Source organism: Neophocaena asiaeorientalis, unplaced genomic scaffold (genome assembly GCF_003031525.2).
Source record: "Neophocaena asiaeorientalis asiaeorientalis breed wild unplaced genomic scaffold, Neophocaena_asiaeorientalis_V1.1 scaffold9, whole genome shotgun sequence".
NCBI lineage: Eukaryota > Metazoa > Chordata > Mammalia > Artiodactyla > Phocoenidae > Neophocaena > Neophocaena asiaeorientalis.
Genome location: NW_020171825.1, coordinates 224,297 through 249,337, shown reverse-complemented (window position 1 = coordinate 249,337; position 25,041 = coordinate 224,297). Strand labels below are relative to the sequence as shown.

Here is a 25,041-nt window from a genome sequence, read left to right as displayed (position 1 = left end):
CACTATAAAGTTTCTTTAATATGTGATAAAATGGTATTCTAGCTTTTATCCAAATTCTTTCCCCTTCTGCATGTAAGCACAGATTTTCCAAGATTAAATTTACTTTGATGCAAGTGAGGGAATAACATGGATTATATTGGATATACTGGATAATAATTTAAGATCATTATACTGTATCACAAAAGCTGACCTACTAACATATAGTAATTGTAATCGTAAATTTCCACTTAAAAATTATTTCAAAGGTTATGATTCTTGAACGGAAGAAAAGTAGCACAGAGAATCCCAAGATTTTATTGTCTTTACTGAAAAACCTAATGTAAAGAACAGTCCGAAGGAAGGAGGAGGCTTCAACTGAGCGTGAAGTCTGGCTGTAGCATATAGATCAGATGATAGCTTTGCAACTGACTCACATGGTTTAAAAAAAAAATTTGCAAAAAGGAAATTAGAATCAAAGGAAAAAATTTCAAACCTTGAGCTTTAAAAAATATAAATCATCTCAGCTCAGTGCTATTCTATGGCTCAGCATCTGTCTTGCTGAGATATCATTACACATTGGGTGGCTGAAAGGCTTTTCCTTTACTTGTGCTTCTCAAGAGAGTTGGGAGTAATTGGTCTGCACGACACACACCCCGTTCTGCCTCATTGCTTAAATCTGCCATATTTCAGCCTGGGCTTTCTGCTGTTAAAATATTCAAGCATTATTCAGTTTCAGTTCCGTTCTGAATACTGCAACAAATAATTGAAGGATTACCTTAAATAAATTTTTTTGGTAATTTTTGGTGTGATTTTCTAAAAGAAAACAATTTAAAAAGCATTCAGACTTGGAAAAGATTCTCATTTGAAAATCTAGTCCATTCTGGCTTGGAAAATGTGCAGAGATCTGTGGGTTAATGTAACTGAAGAGTGGTTTTTGACTCCTCCACATATGAAAAAGGACCACATTCCGTTTAACCTGGAGAAGGGAGTTCCTCAGTGTTATCTGAGTCAATTAAGGCTGAATTCTCTTTGCTTCTTTTGTTTTTTTGTTTTTATTTTTTTTGTCTGCGTTTGGTCTTCGTTGTTGTGTGCGGGGGCTACTCTTCGTTGCCGTGTGTGGGCTTCTCACCGCAGTGGCTTCTCTAGTTGTGGAGCACAGGCTCTAGGCGCGTGTGCTTCAGTAGTTGTGGTACGCAGGCTCAGTAGTTGTGGCGCACGGGCTTAGTTGCTCCGTGGCATGTGGGATCTTCCTGGACCAGGGATCTAACCCGTGTCCCCTGCATTGGTGGGCAGATTCTTAACCACTGTGCCACCAGGGAAGTCCCATATCTTTGCTTCTTTACATAATGGCTTTTGCTGGTTTTTCTAGATCTGTACATGACTCAGTAATTCAGAATGGAGACTCTTTCTAAAGCATAAACTACTATTTTTCAAGGAAGTTTCTCTTGCTATTTTGCACCTGTGATTCTACAACCCGAGCTACAGATGACCTATCTGGAGTAATGATCAAACATGCTGGTTTTTATTAATATCTCTGTGTTACTATAAAACCTTGACATACAAATATGTATAAGGGATACTTCTTACTAGCCTATTGAATCCAATAAAGAGTTTCTTGGAGGGGAGAACCTTTCCTTTTTCCTTTGTGCAAATGTCCCTTAGCTACATAATTGCATGTGAGACAGCAATACTGTGTACTTTAAAAATGTTTCCTTTAAAAAGTGTTGAAGTCGTCAGGTCATTAGTTAGGGTCAGTGTCAGGCTGTTAGTTAGGGTCAGGGTCAGGGCAGTAGGGCCAAAAAGGAGAAAAAAAGTGTTTAAGTCACTGTTTTTTCCTTCTTTTACAAAAATCTTCAATAAACCCTGTACCTTCCAACTTCAAATTGGAGTTTTCTGGATATAAATTGGAGGGCTCATTTCTTGGTTCGCATCTGGGCCATAAAAGCTACATTTATTTGTGACAGCTGGCACCCCAAAGTGTTCAAGGTAATTTCATAACTTCAGCTGATCAGTGGCATTTCCTCTTCCACCTCTCTCAAGAAATTCAGAGCTGTTACTCATTCCCCCTTACAGCCTGACCCCAAAGAAAGTGGGGAGAGGTGGTGTTCTTGGAGGAGCTGGGAATTAAGTGGCTGTTCTTTGCCTCCTGGTTTGGGAGGCCAGCAGCACAGATGCATTTACACCATCTTATGACATCCCTAAGCTGTACAGGCAATGTTCACTTTCATGCTCTTGTTACAACACTGAACCTAAGACCTTACAGGCTTTCAATGTCCTGCAGAAGGTTCTTTGGGCAGTAATGTAGGTACTATCTGCAACAACCCTAAGCTAGCAGAAAATGTTAACAAGACAGTAAAAGAAAGAAAACTATTAAAAAACCAGAATACCAAATGATGTTGAACACTTGTTTTTCTTTACATTATTGTCCCTTAAAATCCCACTAATGGAATGAATGGTTTCCTTGAGATAGTAGTAACGGATACAGTTTGCTTTTGCATGTTTTTTCCTCTAGGTCCAAACACCTCTATTTTACATCGTGATCTGTCTTGCGTTATTCAGCCGAGACACAGTTGTTTCCATTAGGGAATTTTCTTGTCCCCTGCATTGGCAGGTGGACTGTCAACCACTGCGCCACCAGGGAAGCCTGAAACATTTTTATTACGATAAAAAATGCATTTTTTGCTCCAATTCAAATGAAATTATATTAGAGTTCCATGTAAACTAGATGTTTGGTTCTTGTTATGAGATGAATATTCAGTAAGTAATAGAAAAAAAAAAAAAAGCCCAGACCAAAGGGAATTCAGAATATACACTTTTGTGCACTCACATAATTGTCCTCCTTGTTTTGCGTTAGAAAACACAGGAGATAGCATAGTGCATCAGTAAAAAAGTAAGAAGATGTAGATTTAAATTTTTGTTCCATTTTATAATCCCTTAACTGCTTTGGATTTCAATGTTCTCAAATGAAAAATGAGGATCTTCACTCTTTTATATAAATGCCAGATATTTAAGAGAGATGGGGTATTGCCTGTAATTTGAATTACTCAAGGGAAATGTGCTATAAAAACCAAAGCTATCACTGAGCCACAGCAACTGCTGGCTCGATGTGAAAATGGTCTCATCTCAGTGAGGGGGCTAAACGGAGAGCATGCCGCATGCGCGCTGCCGACCCCTCCTCCCCCTAGCCTGGGCCTGCCTCACCCTTTCCCACTCGCTCCAATTTCTTCCCCTTCGCTACGTTGATTGAATTATTTTCTCAAGATTCTTGGTTTAAAAATTGAAAATAGAGAAAGGCAAACATTTCTCCTCACCTTGTGTCCTATCCTATTCTCCCTCCCTTTTCAAACTTGCTTCTTGAAGCTTGCTTACCGTGTACGCGACTCCTCAGCACTAACTTCCCCTCGTCCACTCCCTCTCGGGCCCCAGGTCTCTCCCACCACCTCAGTGGTCCCAGGCTGCTGAGTCCAGTGGCACTTGGACTCACTATCACTCCTGAAACCCTCCCAACTGGGTTTCCATTGTAGTCCTGTCCCTTTAAATCTACCTTAAAGAACACCTAAGAAAGAAACACCACCTTGTTCCTGGGCCTTAAAGTAATTCAAGGATGGTCAATTACGTGTAGAATAAATTCTGCTCAGCGTGGCTTAAAGTATCCCCTCATGCCTTGCCCTTTATACTCTAACAATATTGGTTTGTAAGTCCCTCCCACAGAGTACCATTTGTGCCTTTGAACATACCGTCCCCCTGCCTGCAACACACTTTCCTTCCACACTTGGTTAATTACAATACTTCCTTCAAAAACCATCTCTTCTAGGATAATTTCTCAGAATAACAATTGGTACTTGAAGTAGTAAACGTGTGCAGATACTCTGCTGAACGCTTTGCTCATTGCCTCATTTTCTAACACTATTTAATCCTCAAAATAGCCCCCTGATGTAGGTACCATAATTAGCTCCATTGTCATAGATGAGGAAACTGAGGTCCAAGGAGCTCAAATCTGCTGCTCGGGGTCGCGCAGCTAGAAGTGGTAAGCGCTGGGATTTGACCACCATCTTTCAGATTCCAGAACTTCAGCTTCTCAACACTGCTGTATACCGTTTCACCAAAACAGCATTTTTAAGCAATAGATGGGTTTTTACTTCTGCAATTTTTTTTTTTTTTTGCGGTATGCAGGCCTCTCACTGCTGTGGCCTCTCCCGTTGCGGAGCACAGGCTCCGGACGCGCAGGCTCTGCGGCCATGGCTCACGGGCCCAGCCGCTCCGCGGCATGTGGGATCTTCCCGGACCAGGGCACAAACCCGTGTCCCCTGCATTGGCAGGCGGACTCTCAACCACTGCGCCACCAGGGAAGCCCCTACTTCTGCAATTTTGCACCTGCTATTTCTTTTATATGGAATGCATTTTCCCACTTTCCTAATAAAATTTGATTCATTATTTTTAGACATATCTTCTCGACCTGGCTCCAACCTGAGTTAGGCACGTCTTCCCCCAGGCTCCCTGGGTCTTCGACCCTAGTGCTCAGGGCTTTGCACTATAACTCCTTAATTCTGTGTATCTCTCCCCTACTAAGCTGACAATTTTTAATTAAGGGCGGGACTCTCTGTGGCCCCATGCCTCACTGTATATTTTTACACAAGAGACAAGGATAACACAATGGTGATGAGATGAAGAACAAAAAAAGGCAGCATCAAGGGTGTCCCACAAACAGGCTGAAGTGACCGATTTGTGGTATTTCTCATCACTTGGTTACCCTTTCCTTAGGCTCTTTACAACGTGCAATCAGCCATATGAACCAGCACAAATGACTTCCAATTTCAGATGAATTATATTACTAAGATGAAGAGAAATGACAAGCCACATCAGATTTTCTATCAGAAACAAAACCATAAAAAACCATTTTGTTCTTGATGAAGTCTATGCTTCCAACTTTATAAGATTAAAAGAAAAATCGTAACTGACTATAAATTCTATACAACATATCTATGGTATAAAGCTTCACAAACATATGAGTCGTTGAACAGGGCAACAGAGCAGCCAATTTATGTCTCTATATAGTGTTATTAGAGTTTACCATAGAAAATTCTTAGCCTGTTTAGAAAAAAAAAAACCTCTTTATTTTGAAATAATTTTAAATGTACGTAATAGTTGCAAAGATAGTACAGAGAGTTCCTGTACACCCTTGACCCAGCTTTTTCTTATGTTAGTATCTTACATAACCATAGGACATTGATCAAAACCAAAAAATTAACCTTGGTCAAATACTTTGAACCAAAATGCAGAACTGCTTAGGAATTCCCCGGATTTTGCAAGAATGTCTTTTTTTCTGTTTCAGAATCCCATCCAGGATTATACTTAAGTCTCATCTTGTGTTTTACCTGCCTCAACTCTAGAATCAGTCATTTCTCCAAAGAATATTGATTTGTTTTATTGGAGAATGGTTTTTAGAAACGAAAATTTTAGGACTGGGTTTTCTTGATGTTACTGGCATGTCACTGCTTCTAGCCTCGCCCAGAGGAAAGACCTAGGAAATATATGTATGTATATGAGCCCTTGTATACACACATATCTATATTTAGTATCTACTTACTATGTTTGTATCTTATGTAACCATAGAGCTGTATATATGTATCCACCCTTGTATCCATGTATCTATCTACGTATCTATGTCTATATATCTACTGATGTATCTACGTATCTTATGTAACCATAGAGCTGTATATATGTATCCACCCTTGTATCCATGTATCTATCTACGTATCTATGTCTATATATCTACTGATGTATCTACGTATCTTATGTAACCATAGAGCTGTATATATGTATCCACCCTTGTATCCATGTATCTATCTACGTATCTATGTCTATATATCTACTGATGTATCTACGTATCTATATATCTATTTATGCATCTATGTATCTATCTATCTTACAATAACTGAGTTCATACTGATACTCCTATTCCAATTGCCAGAGGGTTCATTCTGGCATCTTTCCTTTGCTTATCTGTAACTTCCTTCTCTGACTGTGTGAAATCTGGCTCTCATTATCTCCATAAATTTCTTTATTTGTTCCACCTTAGTTTATAGATAACTAGTGTCTATGATGGTATTTACTATAAAATAAATCCCACACTTTAAATCGGAGGTTTGGAAAACACATATTTTGTACTGGAGTCTCCACATTGGGGTCTTGAACTCCCACCCATGCTCTGTCCTCTTAAGTAATTCCTTCTCAGGCAACCATCATGCACTTTCCAAGTATCATTCCTGAGTGTGCCTGTGGTAGATTGTACAGTTGTTCAATTTTGCATACTTTGAGGGCAAAGGGCTTATTAGATGCACTATGACAATTCACACTAACATATTTTATGCAAAACAACATGAAAATAGGGATAACATCAAATAAAATAACATACATATACATTTCTCATTTCTTAGTAATAATCTAAGTCATTCTTTTAATAACAGAGTAAAAAATATTCAATCATCATATGGCTGTGAGTGAGGATGCCAGCCATGCCCCGTCTCCCACTGTGACTCTTACTGAGCAAGGTAGCGGGTAGAATGTAAGGAAAGGCCGACAATGAAACCATCAACCTTCAGTTATGAATAAAGAAAAAGACTGGTTGCCCTTCTTAGGTAAGTTCCATAGCTTTCTGGCCACCTTTGATTATAAAAACATCAGTCCAGGGCAATCCAGTCTCATCTGTGATTCAAGCCTTGCTCCCCTACCCCACCCCAGCCCCACAAGTATGACTTTCTTTCTAGAACTGGGAAGGGGATCTGGTCTCTTCTTTCACATCTCCTTCTTTGGGGTCTAGCTCCTCCAGAGCAGAGGCCAGCGTGGAGAGTTAGGAGAAGAAAGGACTGTCTTAGGAAACCAGCCACATTTCAGGGGAGCCCACTTTGTGGTTTGGTCTGGATCTACCCATCAGTTCAAAGCTGATGGCTTTCTGTATGGCTGACCAGCATTGAGAGGCAGAGATACAAAATTCCAGCCTAAAACGAATGATGTTGACTAGCTGGACCGATCAGATTCTTCTCCCATTGGGAGGTTGAACTTGAGACAGAAAAAGTGTTGATTATTTGTAACAGAACAAACATTTACGTGGGACAAAAACAAAGATGGATTATTTGTGTTTCCCTAAGGCAAAGCACCAGCATCATTAAGCACCAGCATCATTATTTTTCCTTAAGGCTGCGGTATCTCCTTTCCCCCCACCCTATACAATCTCATCCAGATTTACAACTTCCACTAGTACAGAGCGCGTCACTAGGACTGAAGAATCAAAGAGGGCAGACATTTCTGTCTGTTGTTTTTGCTGACTTACCCCTTGGGCCTAGAACGGTGCCTGGCACATGGCAGGCACTGGATAAACAACTGAGAATGATACGGAACGTCCATATTTGTATCTCTAGCCATCCAGCCCTTGCTCCTAGACTCCAGACCTACACATGCAACCAAGTATTAGGTGTCTCTGCTGAGTCTCAAACCCATCACAAACTCAACATATCCAAGACCGAGTGATGATCTTTTCCCACAAATAAAGTTCTCTGTTAATGTTTCCCGGTTCTGTGAATGGTATCATCATCCATCCAAGGAGATGAACCTGAAACCAGAAGTCATCCTTGAGACTCTCATTTATGTCCTTAAATCTAAACATTCACCAAGTCCCTGCTGATTCTGCTTCCCAAACAGCTCTCCCATTCACACTGCCTCCCATCGTAAGAGCCTACAGTGGCTTCCTATTGTTCTGGGGGCAAAGGGAAAAGTTCTTTTTTTCTTGGCCATGCCACGTGGCATGTGGGACCTTAGTTCCCTGACCAGGGATTGAACCCGCACCCTTGCATTGGAAGTGTAGACTCTTAACCACTGGACCGCCAGGGAAGTCCCCAAGGGAAAAGTTCTTGGCATGTTTCTCAAGGTGCTGCATGGTCTATGCCCCACTTACTTTTCTATACTCACTTTACACCACTTTTTTCTGGGGTCATGCTGAACATGTTTCCTTCTCTCTGGAATGCTCTCCCCTCCCTTTCCCTATCAACACCCCCCATGAAGTTCACGACTGCCCCTCCTTCAAAACTCAGGCAAAGTGTCTCTTTCTCCTTCGCCACTTCCCTGACCCCCATCTGGGTCAAGGTCTTCTAACTCCTCACTCAAATGCCGTTCTTTTCTGCAGAAAGTTCATCTCACATTATAAATATTTATTCACTGCTCTGATTATTTGACTGATGTCCAACTCCTCCATTAGACCCTAAGCTCCATGAGAGCAGAAAATTTAACTGTTTATTCTTATCTCCTTAATGCCTGGCCCAGTGTTTTGCACACAGTAGGGACTCAAAGATTGAAGGAATTGAATGAAGAAGCAGAGAGCAGAAACGTTTTGGGTGGAATAGACAAGTACGTGGGCTTCTCAGAACAAAGAACAGATGGGCTGCTGAAACCTGAGTCCCAAAGGAATCAAAGCAATGGCAACACCTCATGTTGCGTGTATGGGCACACAGAGGACAAAATTCACTACCTCACTCCTGAAACATGTCTGAACGCAGCTACCGAAGAGCCTGTTTGCAATTCAATGACTGCAAGACACTGCAGAAAACTGAAAACCAATTGTCACGTTTTTTTCTTAGAACCATAACCATCTAGTTTCCCGTTGCCTGTGAAAGGATCTGAGAAAAAATAGCGCTGTTGGTGTTTAAAATTTTTGTTCTCGTGATTAAAGAAAGCAAAGTGAGATAGTGTCTCCATGGCTGGGCAGGGGTCTGAGGACCGGGTATGCTGAAGAGTAACCCTCTTGCCTGGTTTGTACACATTTTCCCTCCAAACCTCACTTAAGAAAAAAAAAATCGTAGTAAGTCAGGAGCCATCTGATTTTGTAAGAATGCCTTTCTAAGATACTTCAGAATTTAAGAGAAAAAAAAATTGAGAGGTTATCTTGTAGAGTGCTGTGATAAACTGTAATAAAAGTAATTCTGAATTAGCACAATTGACACAACCGACAACTCATCACTGTAAACTTGAACAGTCTTAGGCCCGTCATTTTATGTTTGTTCAATGTCAAGAGAGACTTGAGCTGCCTTATTAACCGTCCTGAGTGCCAGGGGATGAGGCAAAGAGCAAGGTTTCTGAAAACAACAGCCTCTAAAAGTGATCTGGTTTGGGTCAATCACACATAGAATGAAATTTTGGAAGGGCTTAGAGAAACCCTTCTTCCAAGAAAGTCTCAAATTTATAACATTTATTATTATGGGACTTGTTTGATTAAGGGCAAAAGGAACTAAGTCCATCTGTTGAGAAAGCTGTTCTTGGTTGGTGAAAGCTGCCCGCCATCCTGAGAGCACCCACTATCTTTCAGCTCTATTACTTCCTGGCAGCCAAGAGCGGTCCTTTGTTTTTGAGGCCAGGGGGTGTATTAGTTTCCAAGGGCTGCTGTAACATAGTACCCAAAACTGGTGGCTTGAAACGGCAGAAATCTATCTCAGTTTTGGAGGCTGAAAATCCCAAATCAAAGTGTCTATGGGCTTGGTTCCTTCTGGAGGTTCTGAGGGAGGGTCTGTTTCAAGACTTTCTCCTAGTTTCTGGTGACGGTCCACACCCTAGGTGTTCCTTAGCTTGTACATGCATCACTCTAGTCTCTGTTTCTGTGTGTCTCTCTTCTCCTTTTTGTATAAGGACACCAGTCGTATTGGATTAGGGACCACCCTAATGACCTCACCTTAACTTGATTTCAACTGCAAATGCCCTATTTTTTTTTTTTTTTTGTGGTACGCGGGCCTCTCACTGTTGTGGCTTCTCCCGTTGCGGAGCACAGACTCCGGATGCGCAGGCTCAGCGGCCATGGCTCACGAGCCCAGCCGCTTCGTGGCATGTGGGATCTTCCCGGACTGGGGCACGAACCCGTGTCCCCTGCATCGGCAGGCGGACTCTCAACCACTGCGCCACCAGGGAAGCCCCAAATGCCCTATTTTTAAATAAGGTCACATTCACAGGTACTGGGAGTTAGGGCTTCAGTATCTCTTTTTGAGGGACACAATTCAACCCGTAATAGGAAGACATCAATTCTAACAGGTACCTGGTCTGTTTTGTTTTGACTTCCCGGATCCTTGACTAGTACCTGTTTAACTCCAAAATTCCAGTTGGCTGCTCACCATTTTTGCATTGACTTCTAGATTTCTAGGCTGCTGTCTTTTTTTTTTCTTTTTCTTTTTAAAATTGAGGTATAGGTGATTTATAATATTATGTAAGTTTCGGTATATAACACAGTGATTCACAAGTTCTAAAGGTTATACTCCATTTTTATAGGTATTATAGAATATTGGCCATATTCCCTGTGCTGTACAATGTATCCCTGTAGCTTATTTATTTTATACACGGTAGTCTGTACCCCCATCTTATCTGTCTCTCCCCACTCTATGCTGTTTTCTTATGCTGATAATTGACATCCTCAAATTTTTATCTTCTGTTGTGACCTATTAGCTTGAACCCTGATCTGAATAGTTCTCAGTCTTAGCTACTTCATCTCTTTAAACAGATCTTATTGTTTTTTATGTCTTAATGTGGCATAAGCATTTATTTTTTAAAAGAAGCCTAACAATGAAGCTCTATCAGAAATAGCAGATCAAGTGCTACATAAGATGAGTTTTGAGATTTCAGTTATGTTAAATTATGGGTAATAATACGTAAACTGACAACAAAAGAGTCATCTCTGACCAAAAGATTGAAAGAGTGGCTTCAAGTGGAGTTGGGTTACATCAAAGGCTTTGAGTAAAATGCTGCGCATCCCAACTCAGCCACTGATGATTTATAGCTTCTTCGGGGTATTGATCCTTGGCCCCTGGGCAGCTGAGTTTTTCCTGGAGCCGCAGAAATTCTAGTGTTGGATGCCTCCAGCTGCATTTGATTCCCAGCTGTTGTACAAATGTTACTCTCTGTGCAAACCGCAATGGGAAAAAAAATGGTTGGGTAGCACTGTAGTAAATGATGTTACTACGTAGCTATAAAAATTAAGAATCAGTCCATAACCAGGTGGTCTGTCTGGAAACTTAGAGCATGAGAAGTCTGAGAGGAAGAGGTTAACAGTTCGTCTTTACTTTCTTAGCTGTCATCACTCCTCACCTTCTGCGACCCAGCTTCTGCACCATCAGAATCCTTAAGCCTGCTCTCACCACCTTACCAATATGGTGACCAATTTTTTATCAAAATTAAAACAAAAAAAACTGTGGTCAGAAACACATAACATCACATTAATCACCTTAGTCATTTTTAAGGGTACAGTTCAGTAGCGTTAAGTACATCCATATTGTTGTGCAAAAGGTCTCAAACCTTTTCATCTTTTAAAACTAAAACTCTATAGACATTGAACAACAACTCCTCTTTGCCCCTTTCAACCCTCACTCTATTTTCTGTTTCTATGAATTTGATTACGTTAGATACCTCATATAAATGGAATCATACAGCATTTATCATTTTGTCACTGGCTTATTTCACCGAGCATAATGTCCTCAAGGTTCATCCATGTTGCTGCATGTCAGAATGAATCATATTCTACTTTATGCATACACCACATTCTCGTTAGTCATTCATCTGTCAATGGACATTTTGGTCGCTTCCACCTCTTGGCTATTGTGAGTAATGCTGCAATGAGATCCTACTTTCAATTCTTTTGGATATATACCCAGAAGTGGTATTGCTGGATCATTTCTATTTTTAATTTTTTGAGGAACCTCACGCTGTTTTCCATAGCGGCTCGGCTGCACCATTTTACACCCCCAGCAAGTGCACAAGTCTTCCAATTTCTCCATATCCTCTCCAAGCCAAGAACACAGAGTGTCTTTTCATTTATTTGTGTCTTCTGTAATTTCTTTCAGCAATGTTTTGTAGTTTTCAGGGCAGAAATCTTACACTTCCTTGGTTATGTTTTTCCTAAGTATTTTATTTTTTCTGATGCTATTGTAATTAGAATTGTTTGCTATGGTGACCACCTTTGACCTCTCTGAAGTCTTTGAGATTGTGGACCACAGCCTTGTTCTTGATGACACACACGTTCTACTCTTTCCTCCTACCTCTTGGGCTTCTCGTTCCCATTTCGGGCTCTTTCTCATTGGCTCACTGGATTCATTTGCTGTTCCTCAGGGAACCATTCTTCCCTTGGTACACTCATGATTCTAAAGGCTTAACTTACGACCTGCATGTTAATTTCTGCTTCTCTCCAATCTCTGTCTCAGCCCCGATACTCCACCTAAGTTTTAACCCTTACATCTATCCACAGACATTGTCTCATAGATATTTCCCAGGCAGCTCATGGAAAATATGACCCCCCCCACTCCCCAAAATAAAACAAACAAACCCCAAAATTCTTCCTTCTTCTGCATCCTCTGCCTTGGCACATCTGGGGCAATCTAGAAACCTGAGTGATGCTCTTGTCTCCAACCTTTGCTCATCATACATCCGACGGGTCACCAGATCCTACCCTCTGCATTTCCTCTTCTGTACCTCACCACTCCTTCATGTTCCCTCATCTCTATTTCCTTTAGTTGAGACTGCAATCACCATCTGCTTCAGGGATTGGCTCTCCTATCTGCAGTCTAGGTGCCCTTCAATTCATTCTCTGAACTGAAGAATGCAGGGGAAAAAAGAATGAAATTTTGCCATCTGCAGCAACAAAGATGGACTTGGAGGATATTATGCTAAGTGAAATAAGTCAGACAAAGAAAGACAAATAATGCATGGTATCACTTACATGTGGAATCTAAAAACTACAGCAAACTAGTGACTATAACAAAAAAGAAGCAGACTCACAGACATAGAGAACAAACCAGTGGTTACCAATGAGGAGAGGGAAGGGGGAAGGGCAATTTAGGGGTAGAGGATTAAGAGGTACAAACTATTATCTAAAAAATGAATAAGATACAAGGATATATTGTACAACATGGGGAATATAACCAATATTTTATAATAACTATAAATGGAGTATAACCTTTAAAAACTGTGAATCACTATCTTGTACACCTATAACTTATAATATTGTACAGTAACTAAACTTTGATTAAAAAAAAAATAGAACATAGGGGAGATTATGTCACTCTTGGCTTAAATGCCCGCAGGGTAACATCTAGCGGCTTAGCACTGCTCATGGCATTTCCTCTGCTGGTCCCTGCTTGTTTGTCCAGCTCACCCTTTTCTCCCTTGCTCTATACTTGAGTCACAGTGAACTCCTAGTGGCCTCCAAAAAGCCACTATGCTTTTTCTTGCCTAAAGAAAAAGTTTGCTGTTCTCTTGGTCTCAAGCATGCTTCTTTACACTGCCTTCTTCTAACTTCCTTCACCTAGATGGGAATTACAGATTTTAGTCTGTGCCACACTTGGGAGAAAACATATCTAATTTCATCATCTGTTATGTGTGTCTCCTTTGTGCTCCACAGTTTGTAGTATCTGTTTAGTTGTCACTTTCTGCCACCAGTTCATAAGCTATTTGAAGGAGGGAACAATGTCTTGTTCATCATTATGTCTGGTGCCCCTAACACAACATCTGAAGTACAGTAGATGGGCATTCAGACCCCAGGATTACAAAAATGGGGAGATCTAGTAAAAGGAATACCTCAAGTGACATTAGCCTGAGGCCATTACGTATTTGAATCACACAACCCTCCTTCTCCACACCCCACACTGATTCCCAGCTCACTGAGCTATATTCTGATTACAATTTGACCTCCAATCTACACATCCAAGGGAGAGAATCTGCTGATCCAAAAATGCAAGCATCTCAACCAACCCATTTTCCAGACACTCGCCTTAGAATGAATGAATGAACTGATTCTCTGAGCAGGCTGTGTGTCACCTGCATTGGGGTGAGAAAGCCCTTATTATCCCAACTTAAGCACTTTACAAATTGTATGAAATTGGGCAAGAAATTTATCTCCCTGAATGTTAGTTTCTGTGTCTTTAACATTTAGAATTAAATTCAGTAATTGCATATGAAGTGCCTGGCACCAGGTGGTTTTCAATAGGGAATATTTCTTATTGTAACAGTTGCATCCTTCTTTCATGTTACATTCATTTGAGTTCACTCCTGTGAGATGGAAAAAGTACTAAGAAGACTGAAGGCTCGACTCAGATCAGGAGATGGCAAACAGTGCTTAGCTGAGTGGCTAGTCTGTCCCCTTGCTGTTGCCCTAAATCCAGAATGACTTCAATACAGGAGACAAGACAGAGATGAAAATGAAAGCCCCCAGGTAAGGCTACGGAGAAACATTAACCCAGAGCTCATATATTTTTTTTTTTTGGCGCTCATATTTTTAAAAGGACTAAGATTTTTGTTGTTTTGTTAAAACCATAATCAACAAGAGAGAGAAGTCTCTTTACATGTCCATCCCTCACTATGCATTGGACATCATAGAAGACCAAACATTATCAAATTTGAACCAGACAAGACTCAAATGGGACTTAATACAGAGCTGGGGAAACAGTTTTAATTGCAAGCTTTGAACTTAATCTACACAGACTATCTCTACTTCCCTTTTCAGTGATTCTTTTCCCTGAGGCTTCTCTATGGGTCTTTTTTTCCCCTCATAGTTTAATGAATCTTCTACTGCTTAAAAGAAAACCCTTTATATCTGTCTTGCACTGAATTTGCAAAAATCATTAAAGCTGCAAGAATTCTCTTCCTTTTCAAAGTTTGCAAAACTCCACCTACATTCTCCAGTGTCTTTGCTACATCACAGAGCATGAAGGTCATTGTCTCCTACTGCTGTTTAGAGGACAGCAGTAGGTCAAGGGGGTTTTTAGCCTCTATATGAACTGACTTGGCTTCTCGGCAGCCAAATTATACATTTACAGACAATCTCATTTCTAGTCAATTTTCTGATCTTATGTAAAAACCCATTATATATCTCTATTTCTATCTCTATCTATCTCCAGTTCCTCTATTGGGTTTTGGTGATGCTGAAAGAGAATCACGGTCTCTATTTAGTTAGATATGGGGTCACATAAATTATGGCAGCTAGGAAATGATTGCTACTGCTATACTGCTGCTAGGAAAGCAATAGATGAATTTTATGTGAATGCATAATTGGCATGTTTTTTCAGAGCATTATTTATTTTGGAGAATGACAAAGGAAAAGCTGCATTAGTGGCTCTAAAGGCAAAACACTGGTGATGGCATGGAGACAGGTGGCCTGGGGATGAGCATTTACATCAGAACCAACCCTAAGTCATCCCCAAGGAGCCCTTTAATTATTGCCCTCTGAGTCCTCTCTTTTAAAAAGTTTCTATCAAAATGCCTTTATTAAGCAATAAATAATTCAACGTTGCTTCTTTTTCCTTAAAGAAAGCATATATGAAGAGCCTTCAGAGCATTAGCATTAGGGAAGCAGTGCTGCTGCCTAGAATTCACAAATTTCCAGCTAAAAGTATTGAAGTAGGCATTTTAGTCGGGTAAATGCACAATTCCCTTTAGGTTTTCTGAAGTGTTAAAGAAGGCTGCTGGTCCCATAGTTTCTCCTGAAGAGCCCCACGGGTTAGCATCCCTGGCTGGAAACCACTGTCTTAAAGGGCAAGGAGGCAACTTCAGAAAATAATGGGGACACAATAAGTAGCATGTTCCTACTTAAGAAGGATACAGTTCCAGCACCATTGATCCTGCAGACTGTGCTTGCCTCAGGGAGCTTCTTCACAAAAGCTCTGGTGCATGGAGCAATCTGAGGTAGCATTCGGTCACATTTCTCCCTCTTTATCACTGGCTTAGATTAATAATCTGTGCTCTTTCCTTTAATTTCATCTCTTGGATGTTTTCCTCGTTCACTTCTTCACTTCTTTCTCTTCTCCCATTCTAATTTCTTCACTGTACCATTCAGCTTTCTACCATTGTCTCCTATCCCATCCACCTCCAGGGACATAATCCCTCTCCCAAGCATGAGAACCGACTTTTTCTAATAGCCCCCGTTCAGTGTTTCATATTTAACGTCTCCATTTTAGAGGTGGCTCACACAGTTTCTATTACTCTTGAAAAATGTCTATGCACCAACATGTATATTTTAACACAATTGTTTTTACCACAATCATAATAAAGTACATTAATCCTCTAGAGACCTCTCTAAAATGTCAATATGCTGCAAGCACCTTATGTCTGTGTCTAAGGAGGGTCATTGCTCCAGAAGGTCCCTGAGGGAAAAGGCGCTTTGGCCAGTGTCTGCCATCATGTGGAGTGAATGGTAAGCATCTCAGCTCTTAGCTTCTGCCGAAGTCCTAACTCGAGTGCCTCTAATTAGATCATCTGCCTTTTGGATAGTTTTAATGATTGGGTAGCTTAATTCACCTCCATTCTTCAAGAAACTGCCTGTCACATCAATGGTTATTTCATGAATAGAATGACATCTCTGTCACCTAAGATATTATTTATCAACAAGTAACTAACAGTCTTATGAATGAGCCTCCACAATGGCATGACTCATGTTTGGCATTTATATAGCTTTAATGTGACTTAGTATAGCATAGAGGCTGAGTCTGGGCTTTTGGTCCAAATTGCCTGGGTTCAAATCCTAACTCTGCCACTTATTAGCAGTGAGACCTTAGGCAAGTTACTTCTCCGTGCCTTAGTTTCCTCACCTGTAAGATGAAGCTATTAACAATACTTGCATCACATGGTTGCTGTGAAATTTAAATAAATGAAAATACAAAGTAGCTGGCACTGAGCCAGTGCTCACACAAACGTGATTGTAGCTCTAAGAACCTACAGACTAGTTGGTGGAAAGGGTCAAAGACTGAAAAAACAAGTTTAAACTGAATAAAGACAGACTTTGGAATACAGAGTGCTTTCTGGAACTTGAAACATTAAAAAATCAACTATTTTTTTCACATTTTCCCCATCCTCTTCTCTGGGAATAATAAAAATAGAGTAAAATCATTTAAATCCTGAAATAAATACCAGATTTGTAAAGCAAGGACTAAGGTGGTTATACAGCAAGAGACATTTATTGGTTGTGTCTAATTATATGGTTGGTCAATTTCAATTTTGAACTCACTAATTACATATTTCTTCTACAACTAGAAACCGTGGGAAGTATTTGCATCAATGGCATAAAGAACTTCCCAACCCTCATTTGAAGAACCTACCACTGTTGCCACAAATTGAAAAGATCTGGAAGAAATCATGCCCACCACACTCAGATAACCATTTGCCTGTGTAGCCCCAGGACAGGGAAGAATTTAAACCCTTCCTTGATTTGCTCGCAGTGGGCATCTTTATATCAAATATGTTTGTTTCTTTTTTCTTTATTGACTGCCCTTGGTTAAAAGCATAGGCTTTGGAAATAAATAAGAGTAAAAAAATGAAATGCTTAAAGTGATTTTCAGATATATAAATAACAACAAAAATTTAAATAGGTTATATCTTTGTTTTTTTAAAAATAGACAACTCTATCCAACTTGAAAATTCTGAATGTGTAGGGCCTTCCTAAAATTCCAGATAGGATCTTCACTGGGATGTTAGTAATTCCAACTATTGCAGTGCTGGGGAGGGTAAGCCAAGAATATGTATCCAGGCTCCCCCCTTTTATAAATTCTGCTTCTCAAAGGGTCTCTTCTCTTTGACAGAGTCAAATGTTCAAGCCAAGTATCTTCCATGGAACAAAAACTATGAGAACAGCTAATCACACCTGTAATCTTCCTGCCAACATCAATAACATAATCTTCCCACATTTACGTTTACAGTTTTGGAACATGGTTATCAATGCCATAACACCCAATCTATTTTCATATACAACTGGGCACACCGTTGATCAATTATTCTATCCCCTTTCTTATAACCACTTTGGGCACCCAGACTAAATTCTCTTTTAATGTCTAGTGGTCAGGCAAGTTTATGCTTAATATTTTTATGATGATGATCAAGAGTATTACATGTAATTATGCCAAATGGCAATCTGGCCCTGAGGCATTTCATTTCCAAACTATCTTCATTTAATGGCAGAAGGAGAATCTAAATTCAGTTTACTATACTATGTCCATCTTAATTTTACTCAAAATAATGATATAAAAATATTCCTAGGATAATCATAGGGCAATAAAAATTTCCTTTGTTGATATTAGAGGTTAAACGTAGAAGAAAATTATTTGCCAACTCAGATTGTCTTAATGTAGTAAAATCTATCTTTTTTACTTTGAACCTTGAACTGCTTTAATACTACCTGTAAGCACATGTTTTGCCCTTATTTTTTTGATGCCGATTTAAAGAATCCCCCATACATTACTTACTTGTTTAAGCTTCTTTAGATCTTCATCAAGTTCTAAGTTGTCCAAAATAACAGCGACAAACAAACTCAGGAGGATCTATAAAATGGTTAAATAGCAATGAAAAAACCCACACGCCATAATTATCAAAATATTATACATATGATATAGAATATCTACCTAAAATATACACTTATATAGAATGCATTAAACATGAGTTGTGAATCACTGCATAGGCATTTTAAGATACTTATAGCAAAGACATTAAAGGAAATGCATCTGTTAACTGAAATAAACAATATAAAATATTAATTTGCTTTATAAAACTGATTTAAAATGAAAATTAAGAAAACTTTAAAAAAATAACTCAACAATCTTACTTCTAAGACTGTATTCAAAGAAAATAACCTGAAGTACTAATGAAAACCTTTATATACAAAAGTGCTTGAGAGATTATTTGTAATAATGAAATACTGGAAATAACATCTAACCTTATGTAAATAGCTAATACAGTTATAGAGATCTCTATTGTAAAATTCATGCAGCCATTACAAATCCATTGTGGTAACTAGTCTCCAACATTGTGAGTCACTGGTGTTCACAGTCTTGTGTATCCCCTTACACATTGAATATGGCTGGTCTGTACAACCAATAGGTTACAGAAAGGATTGTGTGTGACTTATGAGGCTAGGTAGTAAAAGACATTGTGGCTTTCACCTCGCTCCCCCTTGGATCACACACTCTGCTGGAAGCCAGGTGCCGTGTCCTATGGCCAGGTGCCGTGTCCCTGTGGAGAGGCCCATGTGGCAATGAGCTGAGGCCTCCTGCCACAGTCATGTGACTGACCCATCTCAGAAGTGGATCCTTCAGCCCTAGTAAAGCCTTCAGGTGACTGAAGCCCCAGCTAACATCTTGATTGCAAACTCATGGGACACTCTGAACTACAGAAACACCCAGCTAAGCCCGTCTCAGATTCCCGACCTGCAGAATCCACGTGAGATAATAGATGTTTATTGTTGTAAGCTCTTAAGTTGTTCATAATTTGTTCTATAGCAATAGATAACCAATACACTCATGAATTTTAACAGTAGAAAAAATGCTTACAATATTAAATGAGAGTATATATGGTAGAAGTGCAAGTATGTACAAAAAGAAATAATAGAGAAAATGCTAGGAGGAGGTACTTTAGAAATGTTAACGGTGCCTGTCTGTGAAAAAAATGGACTCCCCCTCCCTTATTTTTTGTATTTCACTATATTTTCCCAAATTAAAAAAAAGGCATATACTTCATTTGGAATGGGTAAATACGGTAAAAGAAAGAAAACAACGAAAAAGTAGAATTTTAAAAATATTTTAATTTCTAGTCCCTTTTCAACTTTGAATTCTCTAAAGTACCACATTCATTTGAGAATCTTTTTCATTCTTAATATATATTCTTCCTTTTAATTTCCCTCTTGGCAAATGATTCCCATTTGTTACTATTAGACTATTAGACTTTGTTAAGCACAAAGGTAAGAAAATCGAGGCAATTTAGTCATGACTCTTAAGCACCAGAGAGATTATTATACAGAAGTTAATGGCTAGCTGTTTTCCAAGTTTAATGAGCATATAACAAGGGGGAAAAAAAGCCTCAAATACTATGGAGTTTTGACAATGTTTGGCTCAGGACAATTGCCAGCACTCTTCCTGTGAATAGCCACAGCCTTTGGGATCCTGCCATAACTTAAAGAGGATACAGAATGGTCTAGAACATAGATTTTTTTTCTTTTGTTTAGTTTTTTTAAAATTGAAGCATAGTTGATTTACAATGTTGTGTTAATTTCTGCTGTACAGCAAAGTAACACACACACACACACATATATATACATATATATATACATATATATATATACTTTTTTATATACTTTTCCATTATGGTTTATTACAGGATATTGAATATAGTTCCCTGTATTATAGGAACAACAGAAGGACCTTGTTGTTTATCAACTCTGTATATAATAGTCTGTATCTGCTGACCCCAAACTCCCAATCCATCCCTCCCGCATACCTCCTCCCCCTTGGCAACCACATGTCTGTTCTCTATTAGACCACAGATTTTTTACTGATGTCACCACGTCCACCAACCTGTGCACATCTGGGCACAGATATATTCAGGCTTACTCTAAACCAGACATTATTCTATACAGGACATTTTATAGTTCACTCCAAGTCTAGCCCTTGTCCTGTGACCTTGAGGTTGACCTTGACGTTATCATCAAAAGTACTCTCAGTACTCCCTTCTCCTGCTTCCTCTCCCAGACTCAGAGTGGCCACCTGAAGGGCTCCGCTGTGAATCTGAGCTGTCTCACACCACTTTTGTCTCTCCTGGGCACTGGAAGCAGCCCTGGCTCTGTGTCCTAACCTAACAGCCTTTCCTATCTCCCCAGGGAAAGGGCCAACACAAATCTAAAAAGAAAAAAATAATTTCCCTGATTAAAAAAGGGAAAGCCACAGTTCCCCTCCCTTTGCTTAGTGCATTTCCTTGAAAACTTACGCTTATAAATTCTGTCCCTTTGAGATGTATACAGATCTTTTTAAAAGCTAAATAAGTCTCATCATTTTACAACCCAGGAAGAGTGCCCTGTCTCCCCTTCTTCATGGGAAGTTGGGAATATAACTTAGCCACCTGGACCCATGCTGCAAAACTACCTATTTATCATGGAGATATGAAAAGTTTTATTTTCCTTCGGGTAAAGGCAATTAGCTATCACAGAGGGCCGTCCCAGTTACCAGGTGAATTTAGGGGGAACTGTATTTAACAAAAGATGCCGTTGAGTCTTCTTGCCTGAGGACTACTTGTTTTCATCCTGAGAGAATGGATGTGTTGTGGGGATGTGTATCAAAGGGTGACACGGCTTTCTGTCTTTGCGATCACTTTGCTGGACTGCCTGTGATGCCCATCACAGTCTGGTTTAGCGCTATTCAATAATAAAACTGTTTTCTTTCTTGTCTACCTTGGTGGAGGTTTTCTGGATTGTCAGGAGATTTTATTTTTAATTATTTTCCCAACACCAGACAGATGGCAGGCTACTTAACCACAGCAAGGTTATGCTATTCGATTAAATTGGACTCTCTCGCTGTGTCAGATACTGCCTGGTCAGGAACATAAATGCGATACCGTGCTCACCGCTACGAAGTTCACAATCGAATTAAGCAGACGTGGGTTGGCAGCCTGGTGGAAAAGAGCAATGTGGTTGGAGACCTTGGCCGGCAAATAGGCTCTGACAGTCACCAGCTGCGTGGCAACCACTAGCCCACTGTGAATTTCAGTGCTCTCATTTGTAAAATACGATGGCTATAATAATAATAGCTTGACAAATTGCAGCTATAGTATTTTTTCATTTAATCCTCCTGCAAGAACCCTGGGGTGTGGTATAGCCTATATGAAAATACACAGACGTAAACTTAGATATGCGACACTAAAACAGTTTTCTTCATATTTTTACATATCAGTTGAATGTAGTCCATAAGCCCTCCATTTGTGTTGATGGCTGAAAACCGAATCTTGCTACATGAATCCAATTTTGTCCTTTAAAACTTAGTTACATTTGAATAAATGCTCCTTTTCTTTGTAGGTCTGGTTTAAAGTCAAAGATGTGATGGTCATTGGCCTCTGGTCCACTGTGGCCATGTGACTGGTCCTCTGTCCCCCATCAGGGGCAGTGATGGCGCTTATTTGGGGGACGCTGGGCTTTCTCTCTGCTGAATTGGTCACCACCTCAGTTCCTGCAGCTCCTGCTAAGATCTCTGGTTCTCAGTGACACCCCTTGTTTTAGTTTCCTGGGGCTGCTGCAACAAATTGCACTAGCTTTGTGACTTAAAACAACAGAGGGGGATTCTATGACAGTTCTGGAGGCCAGAAGTCCAAACTCAGCTGTTGGCAGGATCACACTCCCTCCAAAGGCTATAGGGGAGGATCCTTTCTTGCCTCTTCCAGCATCTCGTGGCCCCAGGCATCGCCTGGCTTGCAGCAGCCTCACTCCACAATCTCTGTCTCTGTCTTTTCCTCATACTCCCTGCATCTTGTCCTCACCCTTCTCTTATAAGGACACTTGTTACTGGACTTGAGACTTAACTGGATAATCCAGATTAATCTCATCTCAAGATCCTTAATTTAATTGCATCTGAAATGACCATTTTCCCAAATAAGGTCACATTCACAAGCCTGGGAGTTAGGACATGGATATACTTTTGTGGAGCACCCATTCAATCCCCTCTACTCTCTATCTGGTCTCTAATTTGGGCCCTTGTTCTAGCAGTAGTGTTCTTCCTACTCAGTGGCTTTCAACTCTCAAGGAAGTTCGGAAGTTCTGCCATTCCAGGTGGAGGCTAAGGGAGACTGGTTTTTTGGGGGGGATCTTTCAGACTCTCTCTACCTAGACCTCTCAGGCAGCTACACAGCTCTCTGCGGGCTGCCCCTCGTCTGTGTCGGCCCCTAGCAAGGCTCTCTCCCCATCAAGTTCAGACAAGAAGTGGTTGCAGGTCTTGGCTGTCAACACACCAACGATGGTGTGACGTGCCACCATCGTCGAAACGCACCGCCTCCCCGTCTCTCTCTGGGCCCTTCTGCCTCCCTCATGCTTCATCCCCAGAAAACGTTCTTATTTCCTCTCAGAAAGCAGGGATGTGAAGGAAAATGGGAGCAGGGGCTTGGAGCGGGGGCACATGTGTGTGAAGACTGACAACCAGAAACTAAACTCAACCAGAGTATCCCAGGTTCGGTTCTGTGCCCCCTAAGCACTCCGATTTCTCAGAGCTGATCTGGGCCGACGCGTCTGGGTGCCTCTTCTGAACGCTGCTCATTTAAGATCATGAGGGGCTGATCATGAGTCCAGCCAGGTGCTACCAGGATAGCAAGATACCAAGGAGAAGGAGGTTTTTGGCAGGAAGGGAATTGTGAGAAAGTCTTTCCAGGGGGCATGAGGGAAGACAGGGCCTTGGGAGAGTGGGGCTAACTAGGGACCTGGTGAGCAGGTGAGTATGGCCAGAGCATGGGTGCCTGGAAGGAGGCTGGGGGAGCCTGAGAGGTAGGCCTGGGGGCTGGCAGTTTGCCCAAATGCCACCAAGGGAGGTCGGGAGGTGTGAGAGGGAGGTTGCAATAATCACAGAATGATGGCATTCTTTTCTTCTCTGGTAAAATTTTCCTTTCAGATGTTCTGGTTTTTTATGCAGGTAATGCAGTTATTTTAAGCTGGCTCATTGAAATAGTAATGGGATACTGTTAAGTGCAGTCTGACAAAAGTTATTAAATATGTAATATTTTGTTACCTTAATTTAAAAAGCAGTACATTTTATACCTCCTTTTTGGAGGAAAGAGGAAAAAGCTACCCTCAGGGCAGAAGGACAGAGAAATAGATGGGGGATTCTAGCTGAACATTCTCTTTTTCATGGAGATAAGAGTTTGATTTTCATGGTAGAGAGAAGGCAAGACTCAAAAAGGAAACACTTTGGCTTTGCTGAAGGGGCTTTGCAGGTAGAAAGCCCCTCGCTAACAGCGTTGAGACAAGCTCTTGGGGTGGGTTTTGGTAACAAATTTAAGCACAATATATGGGAAAGTTTAAAGTTTGCTTTAAACTTCATTAAACCTAGGTTCATTCACTATCTGAATGTTCAGCCTTTCCTGCTTAGTTAACATGAAGACGTGATGGCAAAAACAGAAACCGTATTTAAAAATGTGTGTGGAGTTCGAGTTTCCTTGAAACTCTGTGTGGACATGGACATTTATGGATCCTTGTCACCGTGTTCCTGACGAGTAGGGCCCTGTGCTAAAGTGAGGACTTGGCACTTGGGGTCTGGCTTTGATGTTTCTCTGGAGGGGAAACAGAAGATGCCGGGGAGGCTAGGTCTGCAGCTGATTGCCAGGAGGTGAGAATTACTTTGTAGTTTTTTTCTCAGACTCTAATAAGTTGGCAATAACCACCGTGACAAAGAAACAGAAGTGAAGGGAGGGTGGCAGCTTGGTTTCCATCATATTTAATTTACACTGTCAGTGAGACATTATTTTCCTACAAACCAGTGCTGTGCGGACTTGGACTTGAGCTCGCAGGCTGACTTGGGTGTCAGCCATTTCTCCCCCCATCCCCCATATTAATGGGAGTGGGGGACAGATCCTAATTCTGAAAGCAAGAACTATTCCTCAATCCTCTCAGTGTTGCTTTTTGTTGTTGCTGTTGTTTGTTCTGTTTTATAGAAAGCTGAGGTAATGCTCGTTAACCTGAACCCATTACGTTGACGTTTGAGTCTTATTTTCAGCCAATGTCTGCCTACTACCAGTACCATCCGTACTGTGCCAAAAGGCTTTTCATAGCCATTAAATGAGGTTCACAGTTTTATATTAAATGCTACTGATATAACAAAAGGATTTTTACAGGGATTTGTCACATTGACTCACAAGAGCTTCATCATTTGCATGAAACCCTTTTACCTTTACGCTTTGCTGGTTCTAAATTACACAGTCAACCTGTTGTGTGCATTGTTTATCTTTCATAATTTATATAATATTTAAATTTATAATGGGGCATGGAATTCTAAATCACTATTTTTTCGTAAAGATGTAATTTCAGGGGAAAAATGGCTAATGATATATCCTTCCATTTCCTCTTGAGCTTTGTTAAATAAAGCACACATATACTCTCAACACAGCGGTATTTAGTATGTGCAATGCTTTAAAACAAGAAATTCATATTTATATTTTCACACACTGGCTACTCGCCACTTTTAACAGATCTATAACACTGCATTATATTAATATGCAACACACGTATTTGCTCTATCATGCAATATACAATGGATGTAATAC

The 25,041-nt window shown here is 40.4% G+C and overlaps 1 protein-coding gene across 1 annotated transcript in view; it reads right to left on the bottom strand.

The window, feature by feature from the left end:
* Nucleotides 1-25,041, bottom strand: part of NALCN (sodium leak channel, non-selective) — a 273,387-nt gene that overhangs the window by 86,659 nt on the left and 161,687 nt on the right. The window contains exon 14 of the mRNA XM_024740178.1: nt 18,228-18,302. Coding sequence (XP_024595946.1) covers nt 18,228-18,302 — 75 coding nt within the window. The remainder of the gene's footprint in view (nt 1-18,227; nt 18,303-25,041) is intronic.